The following is a 15,241-nucleotide window of genomic DNA, read 5'->3' on the forward strand; positions in this document are numbered from 1 at the left end:
GCCTGGTGATCCTTCAACRTGTCTGGTATGTCACGAGATCTGACCAAACAAAGAAATGTTATATATGTAGAGCAGAGCACCTGTGGTTTGACCTGCTACTCTCCAGCTGATGGAGAACACTGATTATTTTTGGACAGGAGGGGCATTATTGTGAGTCAGTCCACTTTATCTGGTTCTTTATTTCTACTGAATGTGCAGGGAGTGTTTGAGACYTCTGCAGTGGTGTCAAACATGACTGTAAATGATGTGTAGACAGGCACCTGGTCACACAAGGTGAATCTTCAGAGCTCAGTGCTGCTACTGCCGCCCTCTTCTGCTACTCCTGCTACTCCCCGGCCAAAAGGSTGAGCCAGCAAACCCTTAATTAGTCTGGTTTTTGTTTGCCAGTTGTGTAAAAAGGAAATGTGGCAATGGCATGTAGGGTGCATGATGTGGCCCAGGGCTGTGGGGTGCCCTGTTTACAAGCAGTGACACAGATGCTGAAACTGGCAGGAAAATGGGCCTATTTTGTGGAAGTCTCTTCACTGTCTGCAGTTGGCAGTGAGGTTTGATGCACCTCATAGCTGCTGGCTTAAATCCAGCCTTGGTTGGTGCTTTAAAAGTGATTGTTAAGACATATAAAATGGTCCCAGTATAGGTCATGCATATGGGTGACTTGATGGTTGCTCAGAACTGAGGGGAAACACTGAGATGGATAGATGGTTATAAGATGGATAGATGGATAATGCTTTCGGTCATTATATTTCCGGAGCTGAAGGCAGTTTGGGTTTTGTTAGGATGTTTGCTCCTGGCATGGGTGTTGCAGTTGGTCTGCATTTATTCCCAATCTTTGGTAGCTAGGATATCAGTAGAGTATATTTTAGAAATGCAAATTTTTCCCATAGCATTTAATATTTACAAGTTGAACTTGTCATTTCCATTCCATTACTCTTTCACTTAATTTAGATAAGTCAGTATTGCATGATTTTCTCCACTTAAGAATGCTTCCTGGATTGTASTTTCATGCTACTGGGAACCCTTTCCCTTGGCTTTACTCTAAGCTAGCATCCCTACAGATACAGGATGTTCACAGGCAAGCAGAATATTGAGACTGGTATTTAGAGTGCAAAAGTTTGAGGCAATAGAAATGATGCCTTCTCTTGTGTAGAGCTGAATAAAATTCCAAAGCTTTATGCTGTAAGACAAGATCTGTATCATCCCAAGACTACAATTTTGCTTTGCCTCTGCCTTAGCACCTGAGAAATTGCAGTCTATTTTCTGTTTCAATTATCAACTTTTCTCCCAACTCTCAAAGAAAACATCTTTGCAAAATGCTGGTTTTTATTATATAAGGTGAGCTCTTATACAGTGAGGAATTATAATAACATAAGAGCTGGATGTATTGCTTAATAAATCTTAGTTTTGGAAAATTTCTGTAGCTAGTTGGGTAAGAATACCTGCAAAATTCTRTGGCTTCATTTGGAAGTGTGTTCCCAGTGATGGGTCAGAGGAGCTACTAGAGGATATGAGGAGTAGCAAGACTGCTAGGAAGATACTTCTTTACCTAAGATAAGCTGGCAATACAATCTGTTAATGTAATACCGAGTTATTCATTGCAAATGATGTTTAGAGAGCATTTTGAGTCAAAGGGCACAGACCCAGCTCTCAATTTAAGTTAGYTTGAACAATGAGTACTATGAAATTTAGATCTGTAGTTTGGGTGCAGTTTAACTCAAAGGTGATCTCTAAGCCTTGAACAGAAACAGTATGACCTGACAGTGTGTCACTGCCACAGGAACATCGTCATTGTCCTGGTTCCTATGATTGTTTTGGTTATATATGAACACAGATTTTAAAAGCATTTCCAAACATCAAACTTACTAATGACTGTAAATATCTCAGACTTTCCCAGTTGCTTTTACCATGAAATAATAAAAAATTTAGATGCTTGAGATTAAAAATTTAAAAAGAATGTTTTATTCTCAAACATTAGTCTCTGCTRGGACCTTTGTGAAAACATTATTTTCAGATTATCTCTTAAAAGGTTTAGATAAATGTTCATGCTGCTTATTCTGTAACAGTACTATGCTTGCTTGGCAAATGATGTATAGCTCTTGCTGTAATCTGCATTGTCAATTCCTGAAAGACTGATCTTGTGCTACTTTCCAAACTGAACATTGAAGCTGTAACATCATTACATCACACACGACAATTTCAGCATAGAAGCAAAATCAGCATCGTTAAACAATATGTGTGATGGAGAAGACTGGTGCAGGTTGTTCTAATTGTTTTCTGCCATGGCTTTATCAACCTGTGCTCSTGGTTCTTGTCTGCTTCAGGCCTCATATTGGTGAGGGAGAAAAAATTGTATGAGCTTTCTCAAGATCTTACTCCTTGTGAAAGCATGCTACCATCACGCTTGGTCTATTCTGTTCTGATCTGTCAGTTTTCTGATCAGTAATGGAGATAGAACTGGCATTTGTCACCATTTATCTTGCTGAACCTACTGTGTTTTCCAGTGAATTGGCCATCAGACTTGCATGGCCCACTTTCCAAAAGGCAGTTTTCTGGTATCTCTGCTGTGTGGTAGGGAGGCTTAAAAAAATAAGAGATTAATGTAGAGAAAGAAATTCATGTCAGATTTGTATTTATATTCTTGCAAAGCTGCAAATCAGTATTGATACTGCCAACCCAGAGGGAAGAAATCCCCACCTCAATATAATAACTATGTGTGGTCACAAGGACGGTGAAGGCTCTGCAGGGAAGATGTAGAAGTGGATGAGATCACTTGCTTGTTCAGTCTGGAGGAGACTGAGACATTTCACTGTAGTTACAACTTCCTCTCGAGGGGAAGCAGAGGGGYAGACACTGATCTCTTTCTGTGGTGAACAGTGACTGGACTCGAGAAAATGGCCTGAARGTGTTTCAGGGGCGGTTTAGGTCGGGTATCACGACAAGGTTTTTCACCCAGAGGGTGGCTGTGCACTGGGACAGCTCCCCAGGGCAGTGGTCGCAGCACCAGCCTGACAAGAGTTTAAGAAATACTTGGACAGTGCCCTAAGGCGCATGAGGTGACTCGGCATGTCCCGTGCAGGGCYAGGAGCAGCACTCGATGGTCCTGGTGGGTCSCCTCCAACTCAGCTTATTCTGTGATTCTATGACCAACATCTTAATTTACTGCATCCTTCACGCCTGTTACTTCCCGGATTCCCTTGACTAGGGGCCATCGGTTGCTCCCTCTCCCTTAGACCGATCCTCCTTTCCCGCTGAGCCGGCCCGGGACCCGCCCCGTCCCCCTGAGGGGCGGTGCTGCTCCGCGCGGGGGCCGCCGGGAACGCGCCTCGCGCCGCCATGGCGCTCGCGGAGGAGACGCTGCGGAGGCAGCTGGGCAAGGTGTGAGGGGAGCGGAGCGGGGGACGGAGCGGGGTGTGAGGGGAGCGGAGCGAGCGGGGGACGGGGAGCGGAGCGGGGGACGGGGAGCGGAGCGGGGGACGGAGCGGGGCGGGGTTCGAGGCGCGGGTCCCGGACGGAGCGGGAAGAGCATCGGGGTCCCGATGGAGTTCCGGTGGTGTCCCGTCGGTGTCCCGTCGCATCCCGGCGTCTGCGCTCTCCTACTGCAGCCGAGTTTTAAGTTGTACCCCACATGAGTAGTTAATCCCCGTGGTTCACCCTGTGCCTCACGACTGAAAGCTTTCTCTTCACCCATGGGAAATGGATAACTTTTCTGGTTTTGGTGGCGTTCTCGGCCTCCACGCTTTAGGAGCACAGGCGTGTTGKTGTAGCATCCCTCTGAGCGTTTTAATTTCCATGGGAGAAACTGACGTGGGCGTATTTAGGTTTTGGGCATGCCGAATAATTTCGGGTGCGAAATGAGGAAGGTTTGTGTCTGAATTACTTCATAAATCTTGTGATCTTTAGAAGAGGACAAACTTTGATAGGAATGCCTCGATTTGCATTACGAACAGGAGGCCAGCTGGGGAAAGATGACTTTKGTTTCATAACCAGGTGTATTAACGCTTCCAAAAAATGTCGTAAGTCTAAGTTGTGTAGACTTTCTTAATTAGGAACATGGAATTCTTTTAATTTTTTTTCTTTTGCTGCATGACTTTGCAGAATCCTGTGATGGGGAGAAGCTGACTAAAAGGTGTTTCTTGTCAGCAGCTCTGTGATTTCCWATACAAAGTGGAAAATAACTGTGCCAAGCCCATAGCTGCAGCATTGCTGCYGGGCACTGCCAGACTGAGGAGAAGTTCGATTTTAGCTACTACTTTGTTATAATTATTCCAGGGCTGTGAGCCACTCTCTGCCGTGCCACGGTTTTGTTTGCTTAGGCTAGGGTGCCAAAAAAAAAATATCAGGTTTCCTAAGGAGAAGCAGAGGCTCTAATCTAGGAAGTGGGACATAGTTTTCATAACTTTGGGATGTGGGAGGATGCAAATCTCTTGGAAATKCATGTATCAGACTGGCTGAGGACAGTCTTAGTGAAGCTGCAGTGATTCATTTTTTCAGCTCTCAAAGACAGCTTAAAAATGGAAAATAAATTCCCAGAGGCTAATTACTTAYACATTTAATATGTTTGTGGAAAGTGAAATTTTAGGAAACTCTTCTAAAATCTGTGCAGGTGGATCTGAGTTTTTCTGTATCAGGAAGAAAATAAACTCCTTTTTTTAAGAGGTCCATATTTTTATATTTTTAATTACTGTGTACAGAGGAGACTAAATTTTACTAAACTTATGCTCACACAGCTATTAAGGGGAAGAAGTTATAAATAAGGAGTGATGTTCAGAACTTGACATCTTTWATGTAGCAACAGCAGACGTGCAATAGCTTTAAAACTTTTTTGTAATAAATTCTTCTTGATAATTTATTTCACATCAAAACTGTTTATAATACTACAGGCAATTATTACCTTCTCTTCTTGTGTTTCTGCCTTCTATAGTGTCTTGTTCCCTATTTCTTGTAATGAATGAAGCCCTTTAAGTGAAACTTTTGCTCATTTTTTTCTCCCTCTTCTCAGTATAAATTCAGAGACCTGACCATAGAAGAGCTGAAGAATGTTAGCAAGGCCTACCCAAACTTCACCTTCTCTATGAACACATACAGTAAGAAGTGATACAGTTACTCTGAACAAACTGTGGGGATTTTTACTTGCCATAAACATAGACTGTATATAATAGAATGTGAATATATTTCAGTTGTGTTCCTGTCTTTATTTTGCACCAAACTAAAGTCAAATTTCTCATTCACATAGGTTACTGTTCCTGAATGCTCTTCTAAGACTGCATACATATAAAAACCTTCGCAACTCATTTATTTCATCTTACTTCAACTTCTCAGTAATCATAGAAAATTGATGCTTTACATTCTTTATATGTCAAATCATTTTTCCCATATTTCAGTATTGTAATGAAAGTATTTTGATGCCTTCAGCTTGTAGAGTATGACTTTCAGAATCCATCAGCCTAACTGGAAATTCCTACATCAGCATTACCCAGGGCAAGAGGTTTTCAAATTAATGATATGCTTAGTTGTACCAATGCAATTTTTGTTAAAATTTCATTAARGAAATATTTAAAAGAGGAGGGGGGACCTTAGTAACATTTTACTCTTGGTCTTTCAGAAGCAGTGTATTTGATTTCTAAAGAAAAGTCACTKTTGTATATTGATAGTTGTGGGTGGGATTGCCATGCCAGGTTTGAAAGGATTTATTACTTTTTAAAACTAAGTTTTTAATTTCAGCCTTCAAGGATGGATCCCAGAAGGACCTCCTGAATTTTAGTGGTACTGTTCCAGTGAAATATGGTAAGATAAATCATATGTAATTTTCTTGGCAGTTATGAATCTAAACATAAAATGTGTTGATGCTGCCTCTTAACAATTCACTGTGCAGCGTCTTCAAAGGGAGCTAGAAAGGATTTTGCATAAATTGGTAGAAGCCATTTCTACTCAATGGCTTTTCTTTTGTGTTGAACAGGTAATTCCTATAACATCCCTATTCGTCTGTGGATCCTGGATTCTCATCCCTTTGCTCCCCCCATTTGCTTCCTGAAGCCRACTGCAAACATGGGCATTTCAGTGGGGAAACACGTTGATGCACGCGGCAGGATTTATTTGCCCTACCTGCAGAACTGGTGTCATGTAAGAGGTGGAGTGGCTGACAGGGGAGGGAAGTGTTTGGGAATAATGCATGGTATCATATGAAGCTTTCAGGCAGTCTGAGGCTTGTAAAGGAAGTTGGAAGTGATATTAAGGAAAATTATTTTAAGCTGAAGGAAAAAAGGACTGATTCTTTAGAAAGCAATGTAAGCCTCATTATACTTAGTTGCTGTGAATAGTAATAACACTGGAGCAGTTGAGTATCCCTCAGGAAAGCTCAGTGGAAGTTTTCTACCTTTTGGGTATGTCTCTTTTGGCAGAACACAAACAGCACAGAGATTCAAAAATCTCTGTTGTTGCTAAATGGTTTTATGCACTGTTTAAAGTTACTCATTTAAATATGATGGCCAGGTCAGTAAAAATTATTTAACGAATGCCAGCTTTTTAAAATGAATGGACTGTATTACATGATTGATACAGAAATTCCTGTGGGAACTTCTGCTGACTTCATAATGTGTTTTGCCTGGAGGAGGATTGAATTGCTGGAACTCTGGACAGTTGAGCTCATCTAAGACTGAACTATCTTTTCTTTAGCTAGGATTTGTCCCCATTATAGTACTGGGGATTGTGACTATATCAAAGCTTCCATACGTTCATGGATACCTTCAAAATTAGTAGCACTAGTAATTTGAATTTTAGAATTCCTTTTTTGTTAAATTCCTTTTAAGCCATACTCCTTTTTGGAAAGTAGCTTCTCAAATAATGATGCTTTTCTTTCCCTTAAATGTTTGTGTAAATGTTAAGAGTGCCAGTATTTATAATTTGATTAAACTTTGTATCGCTGTGGCAGTTCACAGCTGATATCACTATATGAAATAGCTATTCAGCTGTTTTGTCTTCTCTATTGTTGTATTTCAGCCTAAATCAACTCTAATTGGATTAATCAAGGAAATGATTGCAAAGTTTGAGGAAGAGCTCCCTTTGTACKCACTGTCATCTTCTGATGCAGCCAGGCAAGCAGAACTTCTCTCCTATATTGCAAAGATTACTGAAGGTAGGGATGACTTCATGGGCTTGTTTCTAATGTTCTTATAAAATATATTCACTTATTGTCATTACTTGATGTCACAAARAAGATTACACAGTTTATATTATACAAATTTTATGACCAGGGAATGTATTCACACCTGTACCAGCAGCAAAGGGAGTGGTGGTATTAGTGGTATTATTTGTGTGGTATTAGTGTCCAGCTTCTTGCTGTTTCCATGCTCATCTATTTCTACTTAGGGAAAAAAAAACCATTCCAATCTAGAAAGGAGTTATTTGTGTTTTACACCTTGCAAGTTTGTGATGAATTTTCTGTGGTCAGGCTTGRCTGCTGTTTTGAAGTTCATGTAACTTGATTTAACTCTGGCACAACCATGATCCTTTATGAAGCAGTAATGCTTGTACTGATACACTGTGGATCAGCACCTAATTTTGTGGTTTTCTTTTAATTGTAGGAGAGACGGATGTGAAGACAAAGAGTAAAATTGGAGGCAAAAATGGAGAATGTTTTAACAAAATTACTGTTGTTGGAGCTGGAGATCTTGGCATTGCATGTGTAYTAGCAGTTGCAGCAAAGGTACATAATTACTAAAAATAGCAACAGACCTGATTAAAAGAGAGGATTCCAATCTAGTTCTTAATATCTGCTACTAAAGAATACCTCATTAGTTTTACTAACTGTCTCTGCTGAGGTCGTTTGTCTCCTCAGTTAACTTATGGATATGCAGAAGTGTTAGTTTTCTGCCCTGGTTTATCAGTCAGCTTTTTTAATTCAAAGGGTTGGATACTGAATTCACTTACTTTGAAAATCCTCAAAGGATTCTGAGTGGTAGGCTCTTGTAGTTGGGATTTCCTAGTTCCCTGGACAAGGATAGTCTGTAGGTGGTTTGTGCTTTATTGCWGCCATATGTTAGACATAACAGTAATGTCAGCGTTTTTAACTTCCCAGAGATAGTTTCATGAGTTTTTTATTTGTTTTGTAATGCGTTCTCGTTTAATGAGACTTCCTAAAATGAGTTCTTCTGATTTGGTTGTAATTTTGATCAGTAATTTTGTTTGGTTTTTATACAGTACAGCATACAATGAAATGTGTTTCTTCATTTCAAAGAATTTTGGGTTTTATTCCTCACTTCCAGGAGAACAAGTTTTGTTTTGGTTTATTGATGATCTGTATTTTTATTCRTACAGGATGTTGCAGACAAGGTGGTTCTTTTGGATCTTTCTGAAGGTGCAGCTAAAGGAGGGACAATGGACTTGGAGATTTTTGCTGTGCCAAATGTGGAGATCAGCAAAGGTGTGAGATGTTTTTTCTGGAACAGGAATTAGTGCTGTACTGGATGTGCTTGTGCTCATTTTAATGAGAGCAGGGCACCTGGGGAGATACAGAGGCACRTAGGCTGTATTTTTTTATGTCTGTACTTGCAGGTAAGAGGCTAATAATGCTCAAATTGGACTGACACAGAAATACAGAGAAGCCAAGCTAGTACTTCAGTGTCATGGGGAAGGAGGGGAGAAAATATATGCGTAGGAGCTAGAGAAGGCTGTGAAAGCAGTGTTCAAAAGGCTGACAAAGGTGTGTTTCAAAGTGCCGTTCTCCTAAATTGGTGTTCTTTAAACATGCCCAGGGCCAGCAGTTAGTCCTTAGTCACTGTCACTGCATATTCAAGCAATGTGTTTGTCATCATTTTGTCCTCAKTCAGCTGTGAGCCTACAATTCACCAGAGTCAATGCCGTGTCTCTGTAATTAGTGATGATGGCTACAGTCTTTGGTCTTTGATGGTTGCAGAGGTTGAGGCCATGAAGCTCAGAAGTTTTTCCATAGGGGAAGCTGGAACTGAATTGAGCAACATTCTTCCTTGCTTATGTGTCATGTTTCTATGTTCCTTGCATTCTTTGCAAGATAAAATGAGGGGTTTTCTTGTGCTTCTCTTTTAATTTATCTTATTTTGTGTACAGAGACTTATTCTGGCATTTTTGTTGCTTTTTCTGCACCTGGCGTTGCCTGCTGTACATTMTCTGATCTTCATCTTGCAGGTTTTACTGCTACCACAGTTTTTTTTCCTGAACCCTGGTTGTGCAACTGTACCACAGATGTGTTTGTGCCTGAGTGGTTGCCCATTGTATGTTTACATTTAGCTGTGGTACAAGAAGCCTGGGTGTTGTTTCTGGCTGTGCTTTTGGTAGTGTTACAATACTGCAAAATGCTGTCCCCTGTTAATTTTAGTATGTTTATATCTAGGTTTGGGGCAAGCTGGTATTAATTATATCCTATTTMATATGCTTTCAATGTGTCAGTGCAACAACAAATCACCTTGTGTYTGTGTCCAGGCTGATCACCTGTTTGGCACTCAGATACTCAAAGATGCGTGCACAAATTCCTGCAAACAAGCGTGGTTGTGTGTTTCTTTGGGTTAATAAATAGACTTTGTATTTTATTTGAGTTCATAAGTTTGGCATGCTTTTGGTATGCTTTTCACAGATAAAGAAGTAAAAGTCTTTGCCCCTTCTTTAACAGTTAGAATTAAAGTTAAGGTGCCTTTTCATGGTTTTTTTTTCCTTTTTTTGCCAAGAAAACTTGGAAAAGTTTGTCTGTCAAAGCTGTCTGTCAAAGCTCTCTGGATGTTTTCTGGTCTCTGCTCTGTAAACTTGGACAAATTGCAGTCTGCCTTTTGTGTTTGGCACATATAAAACAGGAACATAGTTCTGTGGGAGAGCTGTGTTTTATAGGTGCTGTGGAAGTGCCCCAAATTCCACACTGAGGGATATAAGGGTGGGGAGCATGAGGCACAGAATCCCTAATTAAGTTGGATGTTACAGTTCAGTCTTTAGAACAGCTCTTGGTTTTGCATCCAAAACTCAATAGAATGACATAAATTTCAAAACCATGGTTTTTTTTAATATTTTCAGATTTTTCTGCATCAGCTGATTCCAAAGTTGTGGTGCTTACAGTTAATTCTCTGGGTAATGCTCAGACTTACCTTGAAGTCATACAAAACAATGTGGATTTGTTCAGAGGAATTATTCCAGCAATATCACACTACAGTCAGAATGCTGTTCTCCTTGTTGCTTCTCATCCTGGTATGTTAGTACTTTGATAATGTTCTGTCCCTCACCTGGCTTTTACTTTGGCCTGTTTCAAAAATATGTTAACTGCTGAATTACACCCAGTTAGTCAAAAATTCTTGCTGCTCTGAAAGATGTTTTCCTTTTCAGCTTTGAGCAGGACACTGTCTTTGAGGGTTTTTTCTTTACTGTTACCAAGACAAAAGAAAATAGTATACTTTGTTTTGTGTAACAGGTATGTATTTCTGTATGTTTCTGTATGTAGTTTCAGTCTCATTGTATCTATATGATTAGCATCCATTGGCTGTTGTCATGTCAGTTGTGAGTTTAATGTGCACATTTCTCCTGTGCAGGATCCATGTATGTTATGTGTCAYGATCACACTCACATGTGCAAAGTATAGTGCTGATAATAGATATTGCAGCTGGATTTTGGTGGATTTTAAATCTTCAGTGACACTGTGAACTAAGATAAAGCAAAATCACTACTTTAGAGGGAAAGAAGTAAGTGTAAGCCTCTATCCTGTAAAGCATAGAAGACAGCCCTTCTCATTCTCTTACCATTATTATTCTTATTTTTTCACTTCTTCCCTACCTGACTCAAAGTTTTAGGTTGAAATAAACCATCAATATGTACTTACATGCTTATGCCTTCTCTAAACTAAAGAAGTCCAGACTTTTTCACAATGATGATTCATAATTTGCAGTTTTGTTGAATTTTGAGTGGTCCTTCATTGGCAATATGTTTTTTCTTTCACATTTAGTTGAAGTAATGACATTTGTGTCATGGAAGCTGAGCTCATTTCCCAAAAGCAGAGTAATTGGAGTAGGTGCCAACCTCGATTCAGAGAGACTTCAGTACATCCTGACAAACCTTTTGAAAGCAGAGGTGCTGGCAAAAGATGCCTGGGTTATTGGTGAACAAGGGGAAGAGAAAGGTAAAGTGGTGCTTTATTACGATGATTAGCATATAATGTCCTGGTAGTGCTTAAGTAATTGAATAATGAAAGAGTAATTGAGAAAAGTAATGGAAGTAATGAGAAAAGTAGTAAGAAGAGTGGTAAATTTTCACAATAATAGTTTTAAGTAACATAGTTTTGGGCTACCAAAGTCTGTAGACCTGGAGCKGTAGCAAAAGTATTTGACATTTGTCAGAGGAAGCAAAAAAACAAAATAAACCACAAATGCTTGCTTTTATATTTTTTTTGGGTTGTTTCAATCCAGTACCATCATGGACCAGCTATAATGTCGTTGCAAATCAAACAGAAGCAATGGCTGCTCATAACTCAAGGGAAAAGGTGGCTAACAGGTAACACCATTACARTATTTTTCTTTTCCTTCATTTTTAGGCACTTGATGTTTACACATTCTTCAGCTCTTTATGAAGTGGGGGAAGCTTGCTCTAAAATGTTCATACGTTTGGTTTGTAGGAAATTGCAGGTCAAGTTGTCATTCACTTTTTATGAATGTGCATATGGCCATTGTTTWTCAGAAATTGTTACTAATGTTGTGCATGTGTGATGTAAGGAAAAGACACCACAATATACACTAGAATATCAGAGCTGTTTRATGGTATATTTAAAACAAACACTAGACAAGCCTTCTGGCATGGTTGTGTTGGAAGCATTTGCTTCAAAGCAAAGCACCAGTTTGGATGAATTTAACTGATTTAATTATCAGTTACAGCTCTTGACAGAAAAAAGAATTATTACTAGTGTAGATAAAAGGTATTGTAAGGAAGTTCATCTAAGCAATTCTTTATTYCATTCTGGTGTTTTCCAAAACAGAAAATCGTATTTTTATAGTACACTACCTGATATGGTACATTTAAACCTGTCTTTCGGATTTTACATATAAACCAAAATAAGAATAATTAAACTCTAACGTTTAAAATCACGTTTGTCTCCTTTTCTTGGTTTACATGTAGAGCCATGGAAGTTTTAAAGGGAAAAGGTCAGAGATCTTGGTCTGTGGGGCTCTCTGTTGCTGATTTGACTGACAGCATTCTGAAAGATAAAAGAAAGATTCATTCTGTATCCACTTTGGCAAAGGTAAATGTGTTATTAATACCTTTTGGTTGGCACTGTAATTATATTATTTATACTGGATATGACCATTAACTTAAGCAGCACAGACATCTCAGCAGCTTTCAATTCCAGTCCAAAAAGGAGCAAAAATCACTTACTGTTTTCATCTGAAAGCAATGAGTTATTCTCCCAAAAAATGCAAGTCCAGAGAGAAAGTGCATTCAAGGTGCCTGCCCAGCTCCCCTGCAATAGCTGGATGGGGCAACTGAAATATGAGTTGTAGTTCCTGAGTGCTCGGTATTGAATGTAGATTTTTTTTTTTTTAGGGGTCAAAAGAAGTCCAAATCTTTTCTGAAAGTATAAAATGCATTTTCTGCCAGTATTTTATTTGATCAGGTTTGAAACAGCTGCTTTTTCGCTCCTTAGTGCTTTACTTAAGAGAAGATTATGAAGCAATAGTAAACTTAAAATTGTAGACTGAACCTTGTTTAAAGCTTCTTAAGAGGCTTCACTAAAGCATTAGATCATTCCATATGATGAGAAAACCCACACAGAAACATTTATTTGTCACTTCCATTTAGAGCCTTCAGAAGTACAATTTGCATGTCCCTGTGCGGGGAAGTTGAACTGGCTGCTTATTTTACTGAGTACAAGCATAAACCTAATTAAATAATTATGTTCCAAGTGAAGTTTTTAATAATTCCTGAGCTAAATGTAGATACAGAGGAGTGACAACTCTCTTAAACTGGGGAGTAGCTACAGAATGGAAAATTTCCCAGACAAATCCCAAAAATAAACACAATCTACAATATAAACTCRAATTACAGGAATATAGGTTTGATGRATTCTTTCACAAAATCGATATGGGAACAATATTTGAAAAATGTTCCCCAGGCTGCATGAATTAATTTAGTTTGTTCAGTCCTAAAAGAACTCGTGATACTTTACTATCAAGTGTCCCTGCTTGCTCTAGTTAAGAAGTTGTGTTTAGTAGTATAAAGTTGGTCTGCATTATAGAGATCTGATACATCTMTCTTGAAAAACTTCCTGAAGTATGACATGGTTCACAAATTTTTATCTGCACAGTAGTATTTTAAAGTTTCTGTACAGTAACCCATTGCACAGTATCTAAAATAACTGATCAAGAATTTGATCTATCCAAACATGCCAGATGTTGGAATATCCTTGCCTAATTAAAATAATCAAGTTATTTTGTGTAGTTCCATGCTTCAGACAGCWTAAATGAGTAACTGTATGTGACAGTGTTCTTTGTGTGTTGTTCCAGGGATGTTGCAAAGTGAACAGTGAAGTATTCTTAAGTCTTCCATGTATTCTTGGAAGCAGTGGAGTGATTGAAATGGTCGGACTGGAGGAAGACCCACTGGTGCAAGAGAAACTGCAAAGCAGCGCAGGCTCAATTCATGACCTTCAGCAGCAGCTGAAACTGTGATGAAGCACAAGGGAAGCCTTGTGTCTGCTCTTGGAGATTTGCAAGGCAGAAGAGGTTGCTTCGTATATATGAATTTCTGTGGAAAACAGGAAGCTTTGTTACTTTCCAAAAGTGCTTTTTCCATTTAAGTTTAAATAATTTAATACTGCACAATACAGTATTTTTGTTTCTTTGGAAAGTGCACTTTTGGTAGCCAAACTGAGGAGGGTARCATGCAAGAATGTTTGACCTAGATTCTTGATTGTGGCTGCCAATTATAGGCTGATTCTTGGGTTATCCTTAGCTCTTTGCAACTCTTTAGGAGGCAGTCCTGAAGAGGGGCTTACCCAGCTCTGCAGAAACTCCAGCATGCAGAGCCCATTTGAACCCTTTTTTGTGGCTTTTAAATGCTGCATCTGGGGCCTATTTAGGGTACAGTCACACTCCAGCTCCTCAGGCACTGGGGATGCAGTTCCATAGCTCCATCTTTCATGGCTGTAGATGCTCTTAAGGAGTCCTGCCATTTACTGTGGGGAGCATGATGTTTGCACTGTCCTTCAAAGAAGAACTATTGGGTACGGATTTCTGTTCACACTTAGTGATGTCTGAAATATTCTGGTCATAACTTGCTTGCTTTTATTTTGTAAGGACATTCAGAGCACTAAAGCATCTGCAGTTCTCTGTGTACACATGCAGCACTKGAACAGGGACTCTTCCTGGAGGAGCAGGGCTGGGCTTCAAATGAAGGACAAAATCCAGCAGTTAAACAATGCAGGAGTGTCTGTACAGTCAGACCTCAGTCCAGAGCCAGCTGAGGGCAGGGAGCTTTCCATCAGCCTCAGGAGAAGGCAACAGAACTGTAACCCTCCTCCTCATAGGCCAAGGATGTGATGAAAAAGCAGGATGTGGATTTTTAGATAAAAAACAGATGTTTTTGAGATCAAGGAGTTTTTTGGGTTCTAACCTCTTGATTCACTGCATTGGTAAAAGACTGTATTTCTTCTGATTATATCTCAGCATCACAGGCACAGGAGACGTGGGCTCTACTCCTGCTGTGTGCAGTTTAGGAATGTCATTCCCTATTTACACTTTGAGGGGGGACTAGTTAAATATTAAAGCTTTCTAAGCAGAAGCAGAATGTGTGGCCAAAGATCTGTTCCATTGTGCCTTCCAGTTGCATCTCACAAAGAGTCAGACATGCAGGGAGTTCTGAGTGTATCCCGATCTCAGAACTGGGATAAAAATAGGAAAAAACCTTCAGTAATTCAGACCTTTTTTATGGAATACCCRAATTTCCTTCACTGTGGTGGTAAGTGATGGGGCAAAACTTAGTAAAGGCTGCAGGTAACCAACTTTGCAGTTATTTATTTAAAGCTGCACTTTGGGGTTTCGGGGTTTTTTTCCCACTTTGTAAAAAACCAATATGAATTTATGGTTTTACATTGTTTTTCATGGTGTTCTCATCTGTTGAGCGTTTCTTTTCATGCAGACAGCCATACTGTTRTTTATTCGGTTTGGTGGGTTTTAAAGTAATCTTAAAACGCTGGCAGCTCTCGCAGGTGTGTTTTGTCGATTAACGCTGCCGATCTCGCGTTTGTGTG

At 39.6% G+C, this 15,241-nt stretch overlaps 1 protein-coding gene across 3 annotated transcripts; it reads left to right on the forward strand.

Annotated features, from left to right (window-relative positions):
- Positions 1–3,288: 3,288 nt before the first annotated feature.
- On the forward strand, positions 3,289–15,189 carry UEVLD (UEV and lactate/malate dehyrogenase domains). Of its 3 annotated transcripts, XM_057369257.1 has the most exons (12): positions 3,290–3,372; positions 4,997–5,081; positions 5,719–5,781; positions 5,954–6,117; positions 6,994–7,129; positions 7,578–7,699; positions 8,311–8,416; positions 10,030–10,200; positions 10,949–11,122; positions 11,409–11,493; positions 12,112–12,235; positions 13,497–15,189. In XM_057369257.1, the coding sequence occupies exons 1-12, from the start codon at positions 3,331–3,333 to the stop codon at positions 13,659–13,661; spliced, it is 1,437 nt and encodes a 478-aa protein (XP_057225240.1). In that variant the 5' UTR covers positions 3,290–3,330; the 3' UTR covers positions 13,662–15,189. The 3 variants fall into 3 exon arrangements, with proteins under 3 accessions (XP_057225241.1, XP_057225242.1, XP_057225240.1); XM_057369258.1 differs by lacking the exons at positions 11,409–11,493; positions 12,112–12,235; positions 13,497–15,189 and adding exons at positions 10,336–10,420; positions 10,539–10,688 and having other exon boundaries at positions 3,289–3,372; positions 10,949–11,011; XM_057369259.1 differs by lacking the exons at positions 10,949–11,122; positions 11,409–11,493; positions 12,112–12,235; positions 13,497–15,189 and adding an exon at positions 10,539–10,652 and having other exon boundaries at positions 3,289–3,372.
- Positions 15,190–15,241: the final 52 nt, after the last annotated feature.

This window comes from Malurus melanocephalus, unplaced genomic scaffold (assembly GCF_030028575.1).
Source record: "Malurus melanocephalus ecotype Western Australia unplaced genomic scaffold, MMel_1.1 scaffold_106, whole genome shotgun sequence".
Classification (NCBI taxonomy): Eukaryota; Metazoa; Chordata; class Aves; order Passeriformes; family Maluridae; genus Malurus; species Malurus melanocephalus.